Source organism: Neofelis nebulosa, chromosome 7, assembly GCF_028018385.1.
Source record: "Neofelis nebulosa isolate mNeoNeb1 chromosome 7, mNeoNeb1.pri, whole genome shotgun sequence".
NCBI classification, from domain to species: Eukaryota; Metazoa; Chordata; class Mammalia; order Carnivora; family Felidae; genus Neofelis; species Neofelis nebulosa.
The window spans coordinates 75,435,592-75,460,781 of NC_080788.1; the positions used below are offsets into that span (position 1 = coordinate 75,435,592).

Genomic DNA, 25,190 nt, shown 5'->3' on the forward strand with positions numbered 1-25,190 from the left:
ATGATTTTTCTCTTGTTTTCTTCTACAAGTTTTATAATTCAGGTTTTACATTTATATCTGTTACTTTTGTTCTGTTTTGTTTTAAAATAGATCTATTAATTTTAAAAAGTTCAGGGGTGCCTGTTTGGCTCAGTTGGTTAAGCATTGGACACTTTTTTTTCCTTTAATTTTTTTTTTAAGTTCATTTATTTTGAGACACAGACATCATAAGTTGGGGAAGGGCAGAGAGAAAGGGAGAGAGAGAATCCCAAGCAGGCTTCACACGGTCAGCACAGAGCTCAACCCAGGGACTTGAACCCACAAAACCATGAGATTACGACCTGAGCCGAAACCAAGAATAGAAGGCTTAAATCACTGAGCCACCCAGGCATCCCATTTGTTGGACTCTTGGTTGCCCAGGTCATGATTTCAAGGTTCATGAGTTCAAGCCCTGCATTGGGCTCTGAGATGACAGTGCGGAGCCTGCTTGGGATTCTCTCTCTGGCTCTCTCTAACACCTCCCCTGCTCATGTGCGCACTCTCTCTCTGTCTCTCTCCTCTCTAGAAATAAATGAATAAACTTAAAAAAATAATAAAATAAATAAAATAAAAAAGTTCAGACATCCCTGATTTGAGTTTGTGTGTGTGTTTCTTTTCTTTGACCTTTTCACTTACTTTCTAAGGAAATTCATTTAAAAAGTGCTAAGTTCAGGGCACCTGGGTGGCTCAGTCAGTTAAGTGTCCGACTCTTGGTTTCAGCTCAGGTTGTGATCTCACAGTTCATGGGATGTAGCCCTGCCTTGGGCTCCATGCTGACAGCACACAGCCTGCTTGGGATTCTCTAAGACCAGTGGTTGCTTGGGGCATAGGTTGAACTGGGAAGGCTTGGAGGCAGAGAAAACAGGAGATCACAGAGCAATTTAATAGGTAGATGATGAGGACCTGAATGGAGATAATGCCAGTAGGGATGGAGAGGAGGGAAACCAGTCTGCAGATATTTTCTGAAGTATTAGTAGAAGGATCTGGGAGATGAGAGAAGGGATATTTGAAGTTTCTATTTTGGGACATTGAGAGAATTGTAATGCCATGAACTGAGATATGGAACATAAAAGGGACACAAATTGAGTGGGCATGGATTATGTTCAGCTGTGGGCACATTTGGGTGAGAGCCCTGTGCTTCAGACTCAGGGGATCCCCAGCAGGCAGGAGAAAACATGAGACTGAAGCAGGGAAGGTGGAAAGTACTAGGCTGAAATGGAAGGCATCAACCAGGAGAGTCGATGGAGGAAGAAAGAAAGAAGGCAAAGGACAGTGAACCCTGCATAGTCAAGGTCAGGCCAACAGAAGAGAAATGGGTCAGAGAGGCAGAAGCAGAATCAGGAGAGAATCCGAATCCACTGCTTATTGAGAAGGCATCTAAATTTGGGGTTCCCCAGAAGAAGCCCCTGAGCATGGTTTTAGGTGCAGGTAGATTTTTGAGGAGGGATCACAGGAAGCAGGAGTGAGGGAACAGAGAGTGAGACAGGAAGGGAAGAAAAGCCAACCCGAAGGGTGTTTTATTGAGTTTGCAGTTGAAGGTTGGGGCTCCTGGGTGGCTCAGTCATTTGAGCATCCAACTTCAACTCAGGTCATGATCTCGCGGTTTGTGGGTTCGAGCCCCATGTCAGGCTCTGTGCTGACAGCTTGAGCCCGGATCCTGCTTCAGATTCTGTGTTTCCCTCTCTTTCTCTGTCCCCCTCCCACTTGTGCACTCACGCTCTCTCCCTCTCTATCTCAAAAGTAAGTAAATATTAAACATTAAAAACAAAATAAAATTAAATTTAAAAAAAGACAGTGTAGTCAAAGGCAATGGAAGGTGAATTTCAGTAGAACCTCCAAATTTAGAGACTGCCTCTAGGATTGTCCACAAGAAAGATGGGAGGCTGGAATATTCATCCACCAAGATCTATAGCCATTGGTTGAAGATTGCACCTGGAGGCACTAATTACCTTGCATTTCCTGGCTGTGTTTGCATTAGAATGGGCAAAGAGAGGGGTGATGAGCAAGCGCCCAGCCCATCGTGTGGAAAAATGACCAGTGATGGTTAATTTTATGTGTCAACTTGGAGGGTGTTTTGGATGAAATTAACATTGAAGTCAGTGAATTTTGAGTAAGGCAGCCTTCATGATGTGGGTAGGTGTCATCTAATCAGTTGAAGCAATTACCCAACAGCAAGAATTCATCAGCACTCCTGGGTCTTCAGTCTGTTGGTCTTTGGGCTGAACTGGGATCTCAGCTCTCCTGGATCTCTACCTATTGGCCTCTGGACTGGCTCACACTGCAGATTCCAGACTTGGCAGTCTCTATAATTGTGTGAGCCACTTCCTTGTAATAAATCTCTAATAAAACCTATATTTACATACATACACACATGCACACACACCCTATTGGCTTTGTTTCTCTGGAGAACCATGACTAATATGGCCCTGAAGCAGAACGTAAGTCAGGGTTCAGACTCGAGATAGGATGCTGGCAGCGCAAGGTGAGTCTGGCCTCACACGGAACTGTCCACCACAGCTGTGGCTGAACTCAGAGATGTGATAAGCACAACCAGGGGCATCTGCTGGAAATGATAAACAAGGTGAAGACAGCCTGCGGGTTTGGTAGCAAAGAGGACTTTGGTGATCTTTGTGAGAGGAGTTTTATGTTTCATTTTGAGTGAGTTAATGAGTGAAGGATCTGAGGAAGTAGAAGCACAGAGCAGACATGACTGTTCAGAAGTTTGGTAGTGAAGGAAGGAAAAGAGGAGATGATGTTAGGTTAAGCAAGCAGAGTATCAAGGGATTCTTTTCTTTGTTTCAAGGCGGGGAGGACTTCGGGCTGTGGAGAAGAGAGAATGGCAGTAGGGAGGGAAGAGTCACAAGCCTAAGAGAGGGAACAAGGACCCTGAGTCGGGACTAAGTATGGATTTCAGGGGCTCAGGTAGAAGGATTAGGTTCACACAGGGATAAAGATGTAATTTTATAAAAAGGAGAAATACCAAATAGGAATTAGGTGAAGATATTACATTGTGCTGAAGAGATAGAAAGGAAAGTAATTTCTATCTGCTCAGATAAGTAGGGAGGAGAGACATAGTGTAGAGTAGTGGGTAGAACACGGATTTGAAGTCAGAGTGGTAGATCTGGGCTGGGATTTAAGGTTCACCATTTCCGAGTTGTTTGTCTTTGGGAAAACTCCTTAATCTGTATCAGTTTCCTTATGTATAAAATGGGGAAACTAGTATTTACCTAGGTGAACAGGTGGATAGAAGTATATGATGCATATGTTACTGTACCTGACACATAATAGGCATTCAAAGATAATCATTGTTAAGTAAAGCAATTTTCTAAATGGGAAAAATTAAATGGGACTTGGTCATGGATCAGTTCCTGTGGGAAGTGAGAATAAAGGTGATCATTTATTGGATTTTTTCAGTTCTAGATTTTACATTTGGCTAATAGATTTCATTTCTCTGCTGAAAATTTCCATCCTAGCATCTATTTTCTCAAACTTATTGGTTGCAATTATTTCAAAATCCATGTCTTGTAATTCTAATGTCTTGTTCAGCTGTGGGTCTGTTTCTGTTGAGGTTTTTTTTTTCCTCTTTGTTTCCGGCCATTTGGTGATATCTTCTGGTATGCTTCGTTAAGTTTCGATTGAATGACAGGTATTTGTATGAAAAATTGTAGAGACAGTTTGTCTCCCGGGATAGTTCTTGTATTTCTGACAGGCAATTAGAATAGAGGAAAATCTCTTTCATCCAATGTAGACTCTAGCTGATTTGAAACTGTGTTTCAGTCTTCCTCTGTGCTCTTCTATTTCTAAATTATCCTTTGTGCCAATGATCAACGAACTCTCAGCTCCAAACCCACGCTTCACTTCCTGTTTTGCAATATTGGAGCTAGATTCTGTAAATGTTTCTTTTGCCAGCTGGCACAGTGTTAAGCATTGTCAGTAGAGGGTGCTGGAGGAACACTGGAGGAGGAGGAAGTCTCTTCCTAGTTTTGGTGTTCCTTTAGCAAGGCTCTAGTGGCATGTACAACTTCTCCAGTGTAGGCTCCTGCAAAGTAAGGCAATCAATGGTGCCCAGTGGCCAACAGCCTCGCCTGGCACCTTCTTGGGTGGCTTCTCGGTGAATTGCAGCTGATGAGGCACTTTCCCCTAAACGACTTCCCTTGGTGCCTCCTTGGACAGTTTTGCAGTGATTTCTGAGGTGCAGTATCTCAGTGACTCCTCCACCAGCCAGTGAGTCACAGGTCTCTTAAATTAGGTCAGAGTCGGGGCGCCTGGGTGGCGCAGTCGGTTAAGCGTCCGACTTCAGCCAGGTCACGATCTCGCGGTCCGTGAGTTCGAGCCCCGCGTCAGGCTCTGGGCTGATGGCTCGGAGCCTGGAGCCTGTTTCCGATTCTGTGTCTCCCTCTCTCTCTGCCCCTCCCCCGTTCATGCTCTGTCTCTCTCTGTCCCAAAAATAAATAAAAAATGTTGAAAAAAAAAAAATTAGGTCAGAGTCTCAGCTCTGGGAGTTTGAGGCAGCGTAGGTGGTCTTCCCTGACATTTTATTTTATTTATTTATTTTTAAAGTTTATTTGGGCGGGGGGGGGTGGTGAGAGAGAGAGAGAGAGAGAGAGAGAGAGAGAATCCCAAGCAGGCTCCATGCTGTCGGCGTAGAGACCAGTGTGGGGCTCGAACTCATGCACTGTGAGATCATGACCTGAGCTGAAATTAAGAGTCGCTTAACCGACTGAGCCACCCAGGTGCCCCTCTTCCTTGGTGTTTTATTTTAGCCTTGAGGTAGTGGCTTTTCTCATATCTGTTATTCCTGTCTTCTTTAGAGTTCTCTTTTTTTCTTACAAGTCAATCTCTCAGTACTCTAATACCCCAATATAGTTGATATTTTATATTCAAGTTTCCTGGTTCAAATTCTTGTGTGATTTCTGTTTCTTGTGTGAACCCTTACTGATTACAGCTTTAGTCTGAGAGTATAGTTCTTCAGGGGCCCTATCTGAAATCCAGGAGTGTTAATCAGGGTCCTCCTTCTCAACAGGTCTTGAACTCCAACATTTGTTTTCTTGGTACCATGAGACTGGTGAAATTTCTTCTCAGACCCTTACCTAATAATTGGGGACCATCACTCTGCCTACAACATCTTGTTTCTCAAAACCATCTATTCTGGTATTGGATGAACAATACCATATATTAGCCACCAGGTCAAAGTACAAAGAGCTCTTAACTTCAATATGGTATCTCAGTAGTGGCGAATGAGATGATTGTTCAATAAGTCTTTTCATTAATCTATAGGTAGGACTGTATGCAGAGAATACGTGGGACATATGGAATTGGATATAGAGTAAAGACGGAGCAAAAGGAAATGAGACTCCTTCCATATGCTATAGCAAAGCAAGCTAGATATGATTCTAAGGGGCCAGGTAGCAGTTCCTATAGAACAAGTTAAAGGTAATGAGAACAAGTTAAAGGTAAATGGTAATGAGGAATCCAATTTTAGGGTTGGATTTTGCTTCCTATGGTAGTTAAAGGGGGGATAGCTAAAGGTTGGAGAATAAAAATCTCAGAATACAGAATATTCCATCTCAAAGCCCAGAAGAAAATACAGCACAGCTGTATGCATCTTTCCCTGTAGATGTCAGATGTAAACTGAATTCTGAAGCTGATCTTGCACGTTGTTGAATTGCAGATAAGTTTACAACCTCATCAAGATTCTGCAGTGAAAGTAAGAATAATGATCCGGAAAAAGATGAAGATCTTGATAATCCAAATATGGCCATAAGAAAAGAACTAGGGGTCTTGGGAAAAACCCAATCCCACAGACTCCTTTGAAACAGTTTTTCATTGTGTCCCTCTGACAGAGGGGAGAGTGCTTTACTATTTCCTACCCCACACCTCATGTCCTTATACTTGTCCTGTGACCAGGATGAACCAGAGAGTGAGAAGCAATAACATACCAGAGTAAATAGGAATGATACTCATAAGAAGCTGCAGGAAATTTCTGGGGCAAAATCTGGGGGATTCCATGTGATTATAAAATTTAATGCGTGTGATCATGAATTTATGAAAGACGACAGGGGGCGCCTGGGTGGCTCAGTCGGTTAAGTGACTGACTCTTGGTTTCAGCTCAGGTCATGATCACAAGGTTCATGAGTCCCAGCCCTGCATCGGGCTCCGTGCTAACAGTGTGGAGCCTGCTTGGGATTCTCTCTCTGCCCCTCCCCAGCTTGCTCTCTCTGTCTCTCAAAAATAAAAATAAATAAATTTTTAAAAAATTAAAAAAAAGAAAAATGGCAGAAGATAATTTTAGATTGGACCAAATTAATTGAAGTAATGATCTACAATGTATATTGTGAGTGCTTAGCAGCCCACAAAAAGCTCAACATCTGCCATTTTTTTCTTATTTTAAATGTTTTATTTATTTTTGAGAGAGCACAAGTGGGGGAGGGGCAGAGAGGAAGGGACAGAGAATCCGAAGCAGGCTCTGTGATGTGGGGCTTGAACTCATGCACCAGGAGATCATGACCTGAGCCAAAGTCAAGATGCTCAACCAACTGAGCCACCCAGGTGCCCCAGGATTGGCCATTTTAAATGTCTCTATGGTTTTGCCTTTTGCGTGATGATTCAGGAGAAGCATAGTTGTTGTTGAGACTTGAGAGAACAGTGTCCCTGGTTGTAGAATGAGGGCTCTGTTGCTGTAAACAACATCATGGATAGCATCCCTAAAATAGGATAACCAGAAATCTCATAAAGTTGTTTCTTCTTAACTATAAAATGAACTTTATTTGTTCTGTATAATGCTTAATGAGGATAATTATGTGGTAAGTCAAGAAAATATCCTATATTATTTAAAAATTTTTTTAAATATTTATTTATTTTTGAGAGAGACAGAGTGTGAGCTGGGGAAGGGGCAGAGAGAGAGGGAGACACAGAATCTAAAGCAGGCTTCATGCTCTGAGCTGTCAGTACAGAGCCTGATGTGGGGCTCGAATTCACAAGCTGTGAGATCATGACCTGAGCCGAAGTCAGACGCTTAACTGACTGAGCCACCCAGGCACCCCCAAAATATCTTATATTAGGGGAAAGAGACAACATGTGTAACTGGAATTTATGGATAATCCCCGAATCCGTTTCTCTAGTTTGCAGAGGCTGCTGATTGGCCCCAGTAGTCTTTCTCCCTATCTTTCTTAGTAATAGAACATGACATTTTTAGCTAGACTTATGTCCACTTGGAATAAATACATTTCCCAGCCTCCCTCACAGCTGTATGTGGCCATATGACTAAATTCTGGCCAATTGGAATATATATGATGTGGGTAGGGAGAGGGTATGTATTCTTTGGCTTTTCTTTTTTCTTGTTGGTTTAAATATGGACATGATGGTTGGATCTTGAGCTGGATCCTTTATGGATCTTCTGTGAAGTGGAATGCTAGGGTGGAACAGGAAGACAGAAGGAGCTTGGAAGCCAGATAGCTGTGGAGCTGCCATACTGAGACCTTGCATGCCTACCTGTAGAGCTTTTATATGAGAGAAAAATAAACTTCCGTCTCATTTAAGCCACCATTATGTCAGGTTTTTATGTCATATACGGCCCATGCCTAATTCTAATGGATGCACTTAGTTATCTAAACACCATCTCTTACCAAGTCTTCAATCGGTCAACAACTATCTCCTATGAATCTATGTATCCTAGAGCTTAGCATGGTTTCTGACACATAATAGATGTTTGATAAAGGCTCCTATCTATCTGCTCCACAGTGTCTGGTGGGGGACTTGAAGGCTGGGAGCTAGAATCCTCACATGTGTAGCAGTTGATATTGACTTTTGGCTGAGACTTTAGCTAGGGCAACTGGCTGTACCACATACATGTGACTTCTCCATGTGTCTCGGGCTTCCTGGAAATATGGCAAGCATTGAGAAAGACAGAGAGAGAGAGAGAGAGAGAGAGAGAGAGAGGAAGAGAGCACACTCCAGACAGAATGTATATTCTTTTTATGACCTAGCCTCGAAAGTTATTGTATGCCATCGGTTAAGGCAGTCACAAGCCCCTGGTTACAATCAAGGGAGAGAACACAGACCTCCCATCTCTGGGTGGCAGGACTAGCAGTTACACTGTAAGAAGGGCATGTTGAATGGGATAAATACCTACATCTTTAGAAGATAAAGTCTATCACAGTCTGCCTACTGGTCATAGCAATTCACATCCCTCCCATCCCTCCCTTAACATCTTCAAGTCTCATCCCATCATGGCACAAAGCTCAGGTGCAAGGGCCCAGATCTCATCCTAGCTCCTGGACCTCAAGCCTGAGCAAATGTTGCGTAACAAATCATCCCAAAACTTAGTAGCTCCTTCTGGGTATATATTATCTAACTGGGAGATAAGATGTAAACATGTGAAAAGTTATATACTAATAAAAGGGTTTAACAATAACCAATGAAATGTTTTTTCTAGCTATTGATATATCTGTTGCTTTGTGTGAAGAAAAATTTAAAAATTAAAATTGACATTTAGCCATAAAAAAGAACAGGTCTTTTTAATGATATCTACAACATGGATGAGCCTTGAAAACATTATGCTAAGTAAAAAAAGACAGGCACAAAAGTTGACGTATTATGTTATTCCATTTATATGAAATGTCCAGAATAGGCAATCTATGGAGACAGGAAGTTGATTAGTGGTTTCCAGCAATTACGGGAACAGGGGAATAGAGAATGGCTACTAACTGCCCTTTTGGGGTGTTGAAAATATCCTGGAATTAGATGTATATGGTGAAGGCTGCATGACTCTGTGAATATACTAAAATCTACCGTTGAATATACTAAAATCAATCTAACTTTGAAGGAGTTGTGTGCCTTCAAAGAGTGAATTTTGTGGTAAGTGAATTATGTTTCAAAAACATGTAAAATTATTAAAAATTTTTCTCTGATCAATCATGAAATAGAAGAACAAATTTGGCTCTATTGTCTATATGGGAAGATCAATTTTTACAAAGTCATTGACAAATTTGTAAAAATTAAGACCTGGAACAGAAATTGTCGTGTCATAATTCATTCCTATGACAGATCAATATGTAAATATGTTTTTCCTTTTTTTTTTTTTTTTAATTTTTTTTTTCAACGTTTTTTATTTATTTTTGGGACAGAGAGAGACAGGGCATGAACGGGGGAGGGGCAGAGAGAGAGGGAGACACAGAATCGGAAACAGGCTCCAGGCTCCGAGCCATCAGCCCAGAACCTGACGCGGGGCTCGAACTCACAGACCGCGAGATCGTGACCTGGCTGAAGTCGGACGCTTAACCGACTGCGCCACCCAGGCGCCCCAATGTTTTTCCTTTTTATTTAAGATAAAAAATATATGTATATAATTATTAACCCATTGCTTTTTCTTTTCTTGTTCTGTAACATATATATGTTACTGGCATTATTATGAACATATTAGGTCAGTAAAAGAAAATTTGTACTCTGTATTTCTTTTCTGGTCATGATTATGTTTCATATCATCATTAATACTGAAAATAATCTTTTGTTACAGAAGAGATGGGCTTTGAAAATCATATACTTCAGTTGTAAAATATGTAAGGTATTTGTTGTTACTGACAGTCTCAGTCAGGAAAAATCAGTCAGGAAAAAATCAAGGTCTAAACCGGGGTAGCAATGAAGGGAATAAAAAGGAGGTAGATACTGCATGAATAAAACGTACTTTTCTATGGGGTACCTGAGTGGCTCGATTGGTTGGGTGTCTGACTTCAGCAAAGGTCATGATCTCACCATCTCATGGTTCATGGGTTTGAGCCCCACATCGGGCTCTGTGCTGACAGAGTCTGGAGCCTGCTTCAGATTCTGTGTCTCCTTCTCTCTCTGCCTCTCCCCTGCTCACACTCTGTCTCTCAAAAATGAATAAACGTTAAAAAAATTAAAAAACAAAAACATACTTTTCTACGGTTATTGGAGCACAGAAGAGGGAGATGTCAAGTACGAAATATATTTTCAGCTTGACAATAACTGGAAATCTTGGGGGCTTGGTTTATAAGTATAGGTACCCAATGCCTAGAACTGCCTCTGAACATAAAGGTACTTACTTCAATACATATTTTTTGTTTGAATGAATGATCTTGTACAGGCACATCTTAGCTGCCTCATATATTCTCCACCCATCTTTTTACTGTAGATATTACTGTGGCAACTAACTGCTTGCAGGCATCACCTGACAGTATCTGCTTCCAACTACAGCGCCTAGCTTTGCCTTTACCCTGGGGAATTCTTCACTGAAGACTTGTGGGACACCTATCATTTCTGACACTTGTGTAAACTTGGAAGGGTGAGGGAATTAACAATTCAAGGGGCAACTTTTGACCATTGGGGGTAAGAGTCAGTGGGTAAATATTCCTCTCTTTGTCTCTTGACTCATATTCTATGTGGCTCCACAGAAAGTCCCAGTGGGATAATGTTCCAGTTGCTCAGAGCAGTGACCAGCTTAGTACCACATCCTTGGACCTACTTTCCCTCGTTCCCACTTTCCCTCTTCCCATTCCTCACCTGCCTTGTCCCTTGTGATTGCTGTCCACAATAAACTACCTGCATGTCATTCTTGTCTCAGCCTCAGCTTTTGGGGGGAGTTCAGCCTAACACGGATTCCTATGTAAAATATGGCATGGGCCATATTAGCACTGGTAAAGGACCCACAGACCTAGCTGTGTCACTAACCTCACATGAAGAGATGGGCACTTTTGTCACCATTTTCAGATGCACATGTACCGACAGGAAAAGATCTCCAAGCCATTTGTTTTTTGTTTTTTTGAAAAAAAATTTTTTTTAACGTTTACTTATTTTTGGGACAGAGAGAGACAGAGCATGAACGGGGGAGGGGCAGAGAGAGAGAGGAAGACACAGAATCAGAAGCAGGCTCCAGGCTCTGAGCCATCAGCCCAGAGCCTGACGCGGGGCTCGAACTCACGGACCACGAGATCGTGACCTGAGCTGAAGTCGGAAGCTTACCCGACTGAGCCACCCAGGCGCCCCATCCAAGCCATTTGTTAAAATGAGGGGGGGGGGGGGGAAGAGCAAGTCATGAAAAATGCTTGCAGCATGGTCTCATGTTCCTGAAAAGAGCAGGTGTGTGTACATGTTAGGAAATATACACAAAACGGTGGACTGTCACGGTTTACTATATAGTTTTCTACGGCTTGAGTCATTTACAAGGAGAATGCATCTGTGACTAAAAAAATAATAACGTCCACCTCCAAGGCCGTTCAATCAAGGTTGTGAAAGTGCAGGGCACTAGGCAAAGCGTTCCACTAACACAAGGTGAAAGAGAGCCGAACGGCGCTCAGGTTTGCCCGCTAGGGGGCAGCGGAGCGAGGACAAAGGTTAGGCGCGCGAGAAACCTGGGACTGCCGGAGCGAGGGAGGCTGGGTCTTTATGGCCGCCGGGGAGCAGAAGTGTACAGCAACCTAAACCTACAAATACTCGCTCTTCCCCAGGCGGGACGTTGCAGAAGTCATAAATTCCATCCCTCTGCTGTAGCCCAGGCAGATAGGGTTTTCAGAATCTAGGGGATGCCCCGCTCCACTCCCCCCAGAGAAGCTTGGCACTCTGAACAGTCTTCAGGCTCGCTCGTACTACTTCTGCTCTCAACAACTCTCCCCTCTGTTCCCCGCCCTGCCCCCCCCCTCCCCCGCCCGACACCCGCAGAGGGGAAATTGAGTCACTGGAAGGCGAGGCCAGAGTCGCGGGGGGAATGTGCGCCGACGCCAGCCTCGAGGGCCTTCCAGATGCTTGGAGGAGGGGAAGAGTTCTCCAGGAAAATATACAAAGGAGGGTGAGAGGGGGAGGTGGCTGGCTGGGCAGGAGCTGAGCCAGACACATGGAGAAACGCTGCCCAGGATCAAAGGAAATATGACATTTGAAAAGAATGTGCGCGTCTGCGTGTGTAGCAGAGGGGTGGGGGGCGCGGGGGCGACGTGTGGGGAAGCAGGGGCTGGGTTGGGGTCTCTTCCCCTGCCCTTCTAGCCTCTGCTTCCCTCCTCTCTCTGCAGCCCCCTCGGGTGGAAGCTGGTCGCGCAAGTCTCAGGGTGTTCCTCGCTCTCCCTCCTTGTAGGTCTCTCCTTCCTTTATTTCCGAGATGAAGCTGGAAGGGAAATGTAATTTGAGGAGACCAACCAAAGGGGGAGAAAAAAAAAAAAAAAGAAAGAAAGAAAGAAAGGAAAAGAAAAATCAAACCAGGCCGCCTCCCTGCTCGGCCTCGGAACATTCTTCTCTCCCCGCCGGCCCAGCCTCTTATCCCCGCCCCTCCAGCGTCGCGGTCCTGGGCTCGGAGCCGGAGCAGCTCCGCACGTCACTGGGGTCCCCGGGGGCTGGGGGGGGGGGGGGTCCCCAGGGCGGGCCAGCGGGAGGACGGGAGGGAAGGGAGGGGAGCCGCCTGCGCTGCTGCGGAGCTCCGGCCCGCCGGGCCAGCCCTCCCCTCTTCCCCAGCCCCGCAGAGCCTGTTTCTCATTAGAGTAACGGGCGCGGTCCCCGCCCGGCTCCCGAGTGTTTGTAAACGTCTGACCCGAGGGGCGTCGCTTAACCCTTTAGGTGCGGGGCTGGGGCGCCGCTGAGGGCGCAGCCCTGAGCTGGAGGGATTTAGATGAAAAATCGCTGCGGCCTGTTAGAGAACTTTGAAGTACACATTCTTGCTTGGGGGTCGGGGGCGGGGATGGTACCCTGGCCGCCTTCCGAATCAAGAATCTCTGATCTAACTCCCTCTCACCCAACCAGGCCCCACCATACCTGCCCTTCCTTGAAACTCCAGTCCGAGTCTTCCTTCCTCCCCCCCGCCCAGGTGACAGGTGTCCAACCCCGGGGCCCACAAGGTCGTCCGGCTCTGGGCTCCTAGAAAATCTGGCCAGGATTTTCAGGCGGGCCGGAGCGGGATGCCATCGGATCCGAGATTCATTCCAGACTGCATTTCTAGGGAGGAGGGAGCCGACTTCCCGCGGAGGCTAATTAATGGCCCCTCTGGGTGGCTGGGACAAGGGCAGCGGTAAAGTCCGGCCTGGATCACCGTCCGTCAGAGGCTGTGGACCTTTGAACAGTTCCCCAAGACGGCTAAAAGTTCTTCACCTTTGAGGGTTGGGCAGAGACGGTAGCTGGAAGGGCTGACTCTGCAGGGCAAAGGCTTCCAGGCAGGGCGGCCTCAGACGATGGAAGACCTTTTCCTTTTCAGAGCAGGCTGTAGCCGCTCTGCACCCCAGAGCCCGCTGGGCCCGAAGGCTTGGAGGCAAAGGAGAGAGGAGGTGTCCTTGCTTGAGAGTTGCTGGCTGCACAACTCTTCAGAACTTAAGAAAGGGTCTGCCTGGGCTCTCTACACGGTGGACCCAGGATATGGCCCCTTTAAGATTCTCGGACCCGGAGCCCCAACTTAGACTAACAAGAGGGTGGTGGTGGTGGAAATGCTCCCGGAGGGATATGATTGTCTCCAATGCGGGCCTATAGGCTTCAGTGAGGTCGCAACAAGCCTGAGGGACCGTTTTCCAATTAAGTTTTGTTCCTTTTTTTTTTTTTTTTTTTTTGAGGGGGAGGGACTGGAGAGAGGACAGAGGGAGGGAGGGTGGGGGAGGACGAGGGGCGCGTGGTTTTCTCATCTCATCCCTGGAGGAGGGGCTGGAGCATCCCGGGCAGCCAATCAGGGACAGGCTGGGGGGGCGCTTTGAAGAAGTTTGGGGGAAAAAAGTTTGGAAAAGTTTCTATAATAACGAGGGGGCGTCCGGAGGGAGGAGGCAGCGGCGGAGGAGGGGGCGTCACGGAGAAGGGGAGGGAGGGAGCCACGGGTGAAGATACGGCAGCCTCCTGAGCTCCCCCCCTCCCACCCAGACCAGGACCTGGGGGCTCTGGCCGGCTCCATGGGGGCAGCGAGCTGCGAGGATGAGGAGCTGGAATTTAAGCTGGTGTTCGGGGAGGAAAAGGAGACCCCCCCGCTGGGCGCGGGGGGGTCGGGGGAAGGTTAGTGCGGGGCTGGGAAGTGGTCTTGGGGTCAGGAAAGGAAGGGCCCGGAGATCCCGAGACTGGGGATTTTAGGGCAGCGAGCCTGGGGTGGAGGATGAGGGGCTCAGAGGTGGGGGGAAGTCACAGAGGCTCTGGGGTCTGCGGAGGTGAGGCTGGGGGCCGGGCACCACTTTCTCCTTTTTAGGTCGTGACTGGGGTGGGGGTGGGGGTGCCGTTGGCCGCGCGCCGCCTCTCGGCTGGGCCGTCTGTCACCAGGCTGGGGGGCGGGCGGGAACAGCGGCCCCGGGAGCCCCGGGCGCTGCCAGGGGAAGGGGAAGGGGGCCCCGGAGCGTGTCCCTCGCGGTCCCGGCCCTGGGCCGGCGGACCCGACGCCCGGGGCTGGGGGAGCTCTCCGGGCCCGCCAGGGCGCCCCTCCCCTCCCCCTCCCCCGCCGGCCGCAATGAGAGGCAGATGGCGGGGACTGAGCCGGGGGCGGCGGCCGCCGCTCTCACGGAATTCGCGCTGCCCGCGGCCCCCTCCCCCGGGCCGGGCCCGGCACGCAGCATCCCCTCGGCTGTACCCCCGCCCCCAGATGGGGGGAGCGAGGGAGGAGCCACCTCCCCTCGTTGCCACAGCCCTGGAGCCCCCCTCCCTTGGCCACTGTTGCGATGGCAACTGGGGCTCCTGCCAGCACCGTTTGGGGGTTTGGGAGCCGCTGCTAATTGGGTTCATGTGTGAGTCGCCCCCAGCCCAGCCCTGCGCTTCCCTAAACACGCCTCCAGGCCCAAATCCAGCTCCTCTCGAGTCGCCTTCCTCACCTTAAGACCCGCCCCGTCTGGTACCCCTGGTTCCGGGGCCAGGGGCTCAGGTTATCCCAGTGGGCAAAGGCCTGGGACGTCTGGATCTATGCACTCCACCTTCTGAGGTCCAACTTTGCCTTTGTCTTCGTGGCTCTGAAGGACATCTCAGGACCCAGCCCCCTTATACTGAGGAGGGGGTGGCATACGGGGCGTGGAGGGCTGGCCACTCGAGGAACCCAGACATCTCACCTGCTTCTCTTTGTCCCCATCTCCTGTGGCATCCCTCTCTCTGTTCCCCTCCCTTCCCATTTCGACAGAACTGGACTCAGAGGACGCCCCACCATGCTGCCGTCTGGCCCTGGGGGAGCCCCCTCCCTATGGCGCTGCCCCTATTGGCATTCCTCGGCCTCCACCCCCTCGGCCTGGCATGCATTCGCCACCACCCCGCCCGGCCCCCTCACCTGGCACTTGGGAGAGCCAGCCCGCCCGGTCAGTGAGGCTGGGGGGACCGGGAGGGGCTTCCGGGGGGGTTGGGGGAGGCCGTGTTCTTGAGTGCCCTAGCATCCGCATCACCTCCATCTCTCCCACGCCCGACCCGCCGGCCACGCTGGAGGACAACCCTGATGCCTGGGGGGACGGCTCCCCCAGGGATTACCCGCCACCAGAAGGCTTTGGGGGCTACCGAGAGACCGGGGGCCAGGGCGGGGGTCCCTTCTTCAGCCCCAGCCCTGGCAGCAGCAGCCTGTCCTCGTGGAGCTTCTTCTCCGACGCTTCAGACGAGGCAGCCCTGTATGCGGCCTGCGACGAGGTGGAGTCTGAGCTAAATGAGGCGGCCTCCCGCTTTGGCCTGGGCTCCCCCCTGCCCTCGCCTAGGGCCTCCCCTAGGCCGTGGACCCCCGACGATCCCTGGAACCTGTATGGTCCGAGCCCCGGAGGTCGGGGGCCAGAGGATAGCTGGCTACTCCTCAGCGCTCCTGGGCCCACCCCAGCCTCCCCGCGGCCCGCCTCTCCCTGTGGCAAGCGGCGCTATTCCAGCTCTGGGACCCCGTCTTCGGCCTCCCCAGCTCTGTCCCGCCGCGGCAGCCTGGGGGAGGAGGGGCCCGAGCCACCTCCACCACCCCCATTGCCTCTGGCCCGTGACCCTGGCTCCCCTGGCCCTTTTGACTACGTGGGAGCCCCACCCGCGGAGAGCATCCCGCAGAAGACCCGGCGGACCTCCAGCGAGCAGGCAGTGGCTCTGCCTCGGCCTGAGGAGCCTTCCCCGTGCAATGGGAAGCTGCAGTCAGGAGCAGAGGAGGCCGTGGCTCCCCCCGGGGGTCCTCGGAAGGAGGTGGCGGGCATGGACTACCTGGCAGTGCCCTCCCCACTGGCTTGGTCCAAGGCCCGGATTGGGGGACACAGCCCCATCTTCAGGTGAGGATTGTGCCTAGCACCGCCTGTGTCTCCAGCCATCTCACTTAGAGCAGGAGGGTGATGGGATGGGTTTGAAGAAAGGTCCTAGTTCTGTGCCCCTTGGCATTTCAGAAGAGAATCTGCAACCAGCTTGGCTGCTGCCATCTACCCAGTTTTGGAGAACATTAAAAAACAAAACAAAACAAAAACCCCACCCCCTCCAGACAGATAATTTACAAAAGGACAATCACTCCCTGGGGACCAATAAGGAAAAACCTCTCCCCCACCCCCACCAAGAGGACCAATTAGGTAAAGAAGGAGGATCTCTAGGGTGTTCCCCACCCTTAGCTCTATGCTGGCACTGGCTGGGCATGGAACCTGGCTGGATTTCTGCCCTACACCCGGTAGCAGGGAGTCTCCCTTCTCTTAATTTCTAGGGCCCTGACTTACTGATTAAAAGTGTAGCTGCTAATTTGAATAAAATAGCTTGCAAGTCAAGGAATTCATACTGAAACAAGCAGTTCTTGAAGTTCTTCCACCCCTTTCACTCAAGAACCCTGCACATTTCAATAATCCTAAATCTTGGGATGTCAGATTGAGTTGGCTCTACCCAGAAAAGTTTCCTGGGGAAAGAAACCTTTACACCTGCTCCCATGGGTGTAACCCTGCAGGGCAGGGTTTCACTTCTGCAGCATGGTTGATATTTTGAGCAGGATGATGGTTGTATGGGGCTGTGGTGGGCGCTGTAGGATAGTTTAGCAACATCCCTGGCCTCTACTTTCTGGATGGTACCCTCTCCCCTAGTTTCGACTACTCAGAGTGTCTCCAGACAATGCCAGCCACCACCTGGGTGGGGGGTATCTTTGAGTTCAGGACAGGAAAGTTGCCCATCTGTAACCCCCAGCTTTATGGAACCGACCTGTCCAGCCCCAACTAGTGGAGAGGGTGCTGGCTTGGAAACAATCCTGGCTTCTGTCAGTCACTGGCTTGCTTGGCTTGCTGGATTCTACTCCCTGGGCCTCAGTTTCTTTATCTGAAAAACAAAGGGGTAACCTCTGAGGACTTTTCTGGCCTGAAGTATTTCTTTACTTGACTCTTCCCATCCAGGTCTGGGGATTAGGATTAGGTCTAGGTTCACCTCTGCCTCCCCATGAAGGAACCCTCGCCACCCCAAACCCTGTGCTCAGAACTGGAAAGAAAGGAGTCTCAAGCCTTGTGTCATCTTCCACACCCTCATCTCAAGGGGCTCTGAGAGGGCTGTCTCCTATCTCCCCTTGCTTTGGGGCTGGTGGACTGTTTTATTTCTGCTGTGACTTCCTTTCTCCCACACTCACACCCCCTCCTCCCTCACATCCCAGGGAGCTGGGCCCAGTGCTGCTCCGACTGAGGTCTGAGACTGCATATGATCAGTGCTTTTCTCTCCTACCCAGGACCTCTGCCTTACCCCCGCTGGATTGGCCTCTGCCCAGCCAGTATGAGCAGCTGGAGCTGAGGATTGAGGTGCAGCCTAGAGCCCACCACCGGGCCCATTACGAGACTGAGGGCAGCCGAGGGGCTGTCAAAGCTGCCCCTGGTGGTCACCCTGTAGTCAAGGTAAGGGGCAGAGGGCAGTCCTGATAGCCTTTCTCTTCTCCAGTCCCAGATCCCTGCAGATGGGCTCCAGCTGTGCAGACCCATGGCACTGCCCTTTCCCACACTCCCTCTCAGCAATGACCCTGCAGGCAGCCTGGGGGAGGGGCTGGAGTTAAGGGAGGAAGGGTGCACTTCCAGGACCCGGATATACTCTCTCCTTCTCTGTCCCTCCACCCCCGCTCCACTCTTCCCATGGGACACCCGCCTCATGTCTACTCTGGAAAATGGTAGCCTGCCAGATATGGGGGAGGGGTTAGGCTGAGGCCAAAGTTCACTGGGAGTTAGGTTGTCTGTTGAGTTGGGCCAGTCTCTCTTGGAAGATTTCCCCCTTTGCCCAGCTCAGTTTGGGCCTTATTCCAAGAGTAACACTGTAAACTCCAGGCCACGTTTTCTCCACCGCTGGTGCCCAATTCCCCCTGGGAATCCCTTTCAGGATATCCTTTATCTTTCACCATCCTCATCCCCTGGTGGACTGAAAGCCCAGGGATGGATGAAGGATGAGACAGTGGGGGTTTCAGTTGGGTGGCCTCTCTCTTTCCGTCTGCCAGCTCCTAGGCTACAGTGAGAAGCCACTGACCCTACAGATGTTCATTGGCACTGCAGATGAAAGGAACCTGCGGCCTCATGCCTTCTATCAGGTGCACCGTATCACAGGCAAGATGGTGGCCACAGCTAGCTATGAAGCTGTAGTCAGTGGTACCAAAGTGTTGGAGATGACCCTGCTTCCTGAGAACAACATGGCAGCCAAGTAGGTCCCCACTTCACTTCCCCTCAGTCTTCAGGCTTTAGGACCAGCCTTTTCCATGAGGTCTAAGCTAGGCCCACTCTTCCTCTTCCCAGAAGAGCTAGCTGGACATCACCTCTAGGAACAGGTTCCAGGCCTTCTCATGATCTAGAAGAGGACTTGGGGCCTAGGGAGCACCTTGGAGAGACCACCTGTGATTAGAAAATACCCCCCTGGGTTCCCAGAGAAAGTCATTCAGGGCTTTGGATGAAGCGTGGGGGCTTCCTCCTTACAGGGGCCTCGCCATTTGGCTTCAGCTGGGTGGGGGCTTGCCTTCCATTCTCTGCCTTCAGCATTGACTGTGCTGGAATCCTGAAGCTCCGGAACTCAGACATTGAGCTGCGGAAGGGGGAGACAGACATTGGGCGCAAGAACACACGTGTGCGGCTCGTCTTCCGGGTGCACGTGCCCCAGGGCAGCGGGAAGGTCGTCTCAGTGCAGACAGCATCAGTGCCCATTGAGTGCTGTGAGCAAAGAGGCCCTGTGCCGTCTCTATGTCTCTTGCCACTCCCTGTTTGCGTGTATGTCTGGCTTCCCATCTCTTCTGCATAGTGTCTTGTGTCCTGTCCTAGGTAGCCCTATAAAGGACTCAGCGCTTATTTCTATTATGGAGGGGTTGGGGGCAGTGTTCTAATTTGTCCCTGCCACAGACTCTGTCTCTGGGCTGGACTGTCTCTGGCCTGTCCTCCATCTGTCTCTGGGTGGCCCTGTGTACTTGTTTGGGTAACTCTGCCCTTAGGTGACGCTGTTCATCTCTGTCTCTGCCCAAGCTCCTCACCTGGTGTGTATGACCCCAGGGATACTGTTGATTTACTTGTATGTCTGCTACCGAGGAGGACTCCTCCAGGGTCCTGTGGCAGTTATTCCAAGAAGGGTGGGGTCCTCTTGGACTCAGCCCAGCCAGCCTCCTTCCTGCACTGCTCTGCAGCCCAGCGCTCGGCCCAGGAGCTGCCCCAGGTAGAGGCCTACAGCCCCAGTGCCTGTTCTGTGAGAGGAGGAGAGGAACTAGTGCTCACTGGCTCCAACTTCCTGCCAGACTCCAAGGTGGTGTTCATCGAGAGGGGCCCTGGTGAGCACTCATGGGGGTGGGGGGCAGGCAGGAAGAGTTTGGAACGGGCAAGTGAGAGATCTCTGGCACTGTCATTAAACTAGCAAGTTGAACCTCAGTTTCCTTATCTGTGAAAGGGAACAGATGGACTGCCCTTCCTATTGTCCTGTCTGCTTCCCATGGGGAGATGGGTGTGACAGCAATCTGAAATGCTCAAGATGATGAACAGATGTGAGAAATCACATTCATTTTATTAAAGAGGAGTCAGCTTTGACACAGTTTACTCCTATGTAGATAGTCCATAGAGGAGAGAGGAAGAGGGGACTTATATCCTCCCAGACCCCAAGCCCCTCCTTAGTTATGGACCTGGTAGCACAACTGTGATTACAAAGCCTGTGAGGGGCCTCGGGTCAGTTGCGGGGCTGGAGAAGGGGACATTTAGGGGTCCAAGTAAACCCACCAACCTGAGCCCTTTGCCCTCCCCCCACCCCTGCCCACCAAGAACCCCAGCACCTACACTCAAATGGAGCACCCTGGGACCATGTCAGAGAAGGTTCAGAGATTCTGGATCTTGAGATCAGGGTCTCATTGCCTTCCTTCAAGCTAGGACCTTTCTTACTCTTGAACTTCCTCCCAGCACTGTCATGGCAGGTGATGTTTGGAACTGAATGGGAGGGTTCCAGAGTCACCTCTGTCATGAACTCTCTCTGGTTCCCTGGGCTGGCCCTGCCACTTCTCTTGTTTCAGTTTGCTGCCTCTTCCATCCAATTGAGTAAACACGCAATGGGCTCCCCTGTGAGCCAGGCCTTGTAGGGGCCTTCTGAGTGTGGCCCTGACTCTAGCAGGAGGGGAAGTGGCAGGGGACTGGGCAAGGGGCATGGGCCCTGGAATTGGGCTGGAGCTCTCTGTTCCTCCTGCACAGATGGAAAGCTGCAGTGGGAGGAGGAGGCCACAGTGAACCGGTTGCAGAGCAATGAGGTACCAATGTCACCTAGGGCACCCACCCTGGGCGGGTGGTGGGAGAAGTCAGGAAATTCACAGCTATGTCCCTTGCCCATGGGAATGGACTCCAGAAGCTACCTCTTCTTTTCTGGAGGAGGCAGTCTGGTCACTCTGGGAGCAGGTTCATCTCTAGGAAATGAAGTTTGCTGTCTAGCAAATGGAAAAAGCCAGGAGGTGGAGTTTGGGTCCTTGAAAGGGCTATGCCGAGCCAGATCCCCGAGGGCTCCCTACCTCATCCTGTGTTCTCCCCCAGGTGACGCTGACCCTGACTGTTCCTGAGTACAGCAACAAGCGGGTGTCCCGGCCAGTCCAGGTCTACTTTTATGTCTCCAATGGGCGGAGGAAGCGCAGTCCTACCCAGAGTTTCAAGTTTCTGCCTGGTACGTTCTGGGACAGCCCACGGTGGGGGTGTGGGGATACGGGGAGCTGAGGCAGGGGCAGAGGGATGCGGTGCCCCATCGTGAGGATCCAAGGGACGGATGGAGCCTGGGGACAGAGAAGTGGGCAGAGGCCGTGCAGTGGGGAGACTGCCAGCCCTCTCACCAGTGTGTCCTGCTTTCTCATCTACCCAGTGATCTTCAAGGAGGAGCCTTTACCGGACTCCTCTCTCCGCGGCTTCCCTTCAGCACCTGGCCCCCCCTTTGGCACTGACATGGACTTCTCACCACCCAGGCCCCCATACCCCTCCTATCCCCACGAAGACCCTGCTTACGAAGCTCCTTACCTGTCAGAAGGCTTCAGCTATGGCACACCCCCTCTGTACCCCCAGACGGGGCCCCCACCATCCTACAGACCTGGCCTACGGATGTTCCCTGAGACTGGGGGTACCGCAGGTTGTGCCCGTCCGCCTCCAGTCTCCTTCCTTCCCCGGCCCTTCCCTAGTGACCCCTATGGAGGACGGGGCTCCCCATTTCCCTTGGGGCTGCCGTTCCCTCCTCCAGCTCCCTTTCGACCTCCACTGCCTTCATCCCCACCGCTGGAAGGCCCCTTCCCTCCCCAGAGTGGTGTTCATCCCCCACCTGCTGAGGGATACAATGAGGTAGGGCCGAGCTATGGCCCTGGGGAGGGGGCTCCGGAGCAGGAGAAATCCAGGGGTGGCTACGGCAGCGGCTTCCGAGACAGTGTCCCTATCCAGGGTATCACGCTGGAGGAAGGTGGGTGTGGGGCTGGGGGTTGTGAGTGTGAGTGTGTGCAAGAGATTGCTCTGCATGTTTGCTGAGGGCTGGAGTTTGGCTTCCCAGAGATGGGGCATCCTCGGGCCCTCAGGGCCAATTGGAGGGTCTCAGGAGGCAAGTGTTTGGTGCATGTGGCCACCTAAATCTGGTTAAACTCGGTTCTGAAGGGTGCAGAGAGTTCCTGCCCCAGCCCTTCTCCTGCCTCTGCCCTCTGTCCCAGATCACAGAATTTCCGGGCTAGAAGTACTTTGAAGACCATTCAGCCTAGCTCCCTCAATTGTCAGAGTCACGCACTGAATTTCAGAGCGGGGCAGGGGCTTGCTGAGGTCCCAGTCAGGCACATTTTCCCTTGCCTCAGCGTCCCCCCACACATGGTGACTGTGGTCAGGTTTGGTGATGAGGAGCCTTCGTATTTTGCATCTCCTTCCTCCCACTGGCTACACCCACCTCTGGCCCCGATGACAGTGACTGCCCAAACACCGCAGGCCGAGCCAGCAGGAAAGGGCTAAGATGGGGGCCTGGGAGCCCACATGGATGGAATTGAGTGAGATTTGATTGGGGACAGGTATCAAGACACATTGGGGAAACTGAGGCCCTGTGGAAGAGAAGCCAGTGGAGGAGGAGCCTAGAAGCATCCTAGACTGAGGCCTGCCTGGAATGGATTGGGAATTTCTGGAAAAGGTGGGGACCAGTCCCTAGCCCAATCTTTCAACTGCACCTCCTTTACAGTGAGTGAGATCATTGGCCGAGACCTGAGTGGCTTCCCTGCACCTCCTGGAGAAGAGCCTCCTGCCTGAAGCATCACCTGGCAACCCCAGCCCCCCTGCCCAAGCCCTGCCCACTTTCCCTTCATCCTGGGGTGGCGGTTCCAGAAGCTTGGGGCCAATCTGGATCCTCTTTCTCCAGCTTTTGCCTCCTCTCTCCTGCCCTTAGCTGAGGTGTGGCCCCTGGGCCTGGTGCTGCCTTGGAGGGGCTAAGATGGGGGTGGGGACCAAGGCTGGGTGTGAGGAAAGACTGGAGTGAAGGCTGTGTCTAGTTGTGTACAGGCCACGGTGCTGGGAGGCTGGGGACGGCTTGATGGATAATAAACTGCTCACTGACTAGTGCTTCAGCCTCCAGAAATCTTTGGACAGAGAGATGGGGCAGCTTACTCTAGCCCTGTATCCCAAAGGGTTTCTCAGTGGAGGGGTGCTGGGGAGGGTTTGAAGGGACTCCAGAGGCTCCCCAGCTGGAGTGAGGTTGGGGGCTTGAGTAGGCCTCTCCTCCCTGGGGATTCAGATTCCTTTAGGAGCTTTGGGATGGGGCCTAGGAATCTGTATTTTCAAGTTTCTTTCTCTTACCGCCACTCAGATGATTCGGATTCATAGCCAAGGTCACGAAAACCAGTCTGATCCCTTTTCCCCATTTATAAAGGAGAAATCCCAGGCTCAGAGAGGGAAAAGGGCTTGTCCAAGATCACACAGCTAATCAACTAACAGGTTGAATGCCAGCCACACTCCTGGCCTCCTGCCCAGCCCACCCTCCCCAACCCACCCTCAGATACCTTTGGGCTCGGGCCTGAGGCTTATCTCCCTCGAGTATGGTTAGGGGTGAGGGAGGGCTGGCATGGACCCATCCACACCGGATTCTCCCACCTTTGAGGACTGTGAAGACATTCTGGAAACATCTGTGCTTCAGAGGTAGACTATAGGAAACCATCCACACCGGATTCTCCCACCTTTGAGGACTGTGAAGACGTTCTGGAAACATCTGTGCTTCAGAGGTAGACTATAGGAAACCAAGCAGCTCCCCACAGCTCTGGTCACCACTTGCTCGGGTTCAGGGCATTGTATGATCTCCTGGTCTATCCTGCAGGTACACCCACATGTCCCCACTGACAGGCCGGGGTTGGAAACCTGGTTTGCCCCAGTTAACAGGCCATGGGAGGGACCAAGTCTCCAGTGGGTTGGGGAAAGTCTGACCTTATCTGCCCTGCTCACCTGGAGCCTGGTACACAGTAGGCACTGGGTACCACCAAGCTGAGTTGGAGAGGCCTGGCTGCAGGCGGCCATACTCAAAAGATATTCAGGGAATTCATACTTGGGAAACTTGCCTCACCTAAGGCTGGTGGGGCCTCTCTATGCCCAGTGGGTCCAGACAGGCCTGGCAAGTACCTGTGTGTTCCAGGGCAAGTGTGACAGAAGCTGGCTCTAGATTGGGGGCCCAGGAAATGGGGATAATACCTTCCCCCACCCACCCCTCTCCGTCTGGTTGCTGCTCTGCAATGAATTTCCTTTGTCTTCCTGAATTCAAATTTTTGCGAACCAAACTGACCTCAAGTGATCAGATCACTGGGCTTTGGCTGTTCTTTTAAAGATACCCTCAGGGTGCCTGGCTAGCTCAGTTGGTAGAGCTTGCAACTCTTGATCTTGGGGTTGTAACTTTGAGCTCCACATTGGGGGTAGAGATTACTTAAAAATAAAATCTTAAAAAAAAAAAAAAAAGTATCCTCCAGCAGGGGCCAGAGTCATTGCCCTGTAATTTCAATGTCAGGAGGGACCCTGGGGCACATGAGTCACAGGGAGCATTCTTTGGCTCCATCCCCAAGATCTCTGACAAGGGGTAGGTCAGCCTCTGTGAATGGAAAGCTGCAGATGGCGGGCACTCACTGCCTCCCAAGGCAGACCATTTCATTTTCTGTCAGGGCACTGCTGTTCATTCATTGTCACACATTTCTTGAGCAGCTATAACTGCCAGCCAGTGGGTCCTGGAGGACTTCTTAGCCTCAGGGCAACCGTAAGGAAAGAGCTCACTATAAAAATTCAAACAGTTCAACTCTATCACGATTTCTTATACAGACAGTATGTTGGATCTTGTTGTGGGGGAGGGCAGTGAGTAGTTTTAATATGGGGTGTAGAAGGAGCAGAGACCAGGGGCATGTCATCCAGTTGTGGGGGTGAGAGGGAACTAACTTCAGGGTGACAGAATTGCCCAGGCTGATTAGGGGAAGGGCAGGTTAGGCAGAGCTACCAGCATGGGAGAGAGACCCTGGAGAGAGGCAAACAAGGAAGGCTAACAGATGGAAGGCTTGGCATTCTTGGAGGAGCAGGAGAGGTTCTGTTTGGTGGGGATGGGGTCCAGGTTAAATTCTGGAAGTAGGGGGCTGAGAGGAGGGTTTGGAGAAGGCAGCAGTGGCTAAGTTCTGAGGGCCCTTGTAGCTGTGCCGGGGAATTCAGTTATTCAAGGATGGTGGGAGCTTTCCTACTAGATGGTAGGCCTTAAGCCTGGGGTGATACAATCGATCTGCCATGAAGGTCTTCCTGGGGTTGAGCTGACATCTGCCTCCCTGTGACTTGCTCTGCCAGGGCCTGTTCTGCCTTTTGGGCCCATTCTTTCTAGGCCTAACCCCTCTTCCT

At 51.0% G+C, this 25,190-nt stretch overlaps 1 protein-coding gene across 2 annotated transcripts; it reads left to right on the plus strand.

Moving 5' to 3' along the window:
* Window positions 1-13,689: 13,689 nt before the first annotated feature.
* NFATC4 (nuclear factor of activated T cells 4) lies at window positions 13,690-22,901 on the plus strand. Of its 2 annotated transcripts, none has more exons than XM_058738676.1 (10): window positions 13,690-13,980; window positions 15,080-16,175; window positions 17,585-17,747; window positions 18,335-18,534; window positions 18,864-19,036; window positions 19,499-19,639; window positions 20,541-20,596; window positions 20,874-21,000; window positions 21,193-21,774; window positions 22,525-22,901. In XM_058738676.1, exons 1-10 carry the CDS (start codon window positions 13,881-13,883, stop codon window positions 22,590-22,592), a joined length of 2,706 nt encoding a protein of 901 aa, XP_058594659.1. In that variant the 5' UTR covers window positions 13,690-13,880; the 3' UTR covers window positions 22,593-22,901. The 2 variants fall into 2 exon arrangements, with proteins under 2 accessions (XP_058594659.1, XP_058594660.1); XM_058738677.1 differs by lacking the exon at window positions 13,690-13,980 and adding an exon at window positions 14,259-14,696.
* Window positions 22,902-25,190: the final 2,289 nt, after the last annotated feature.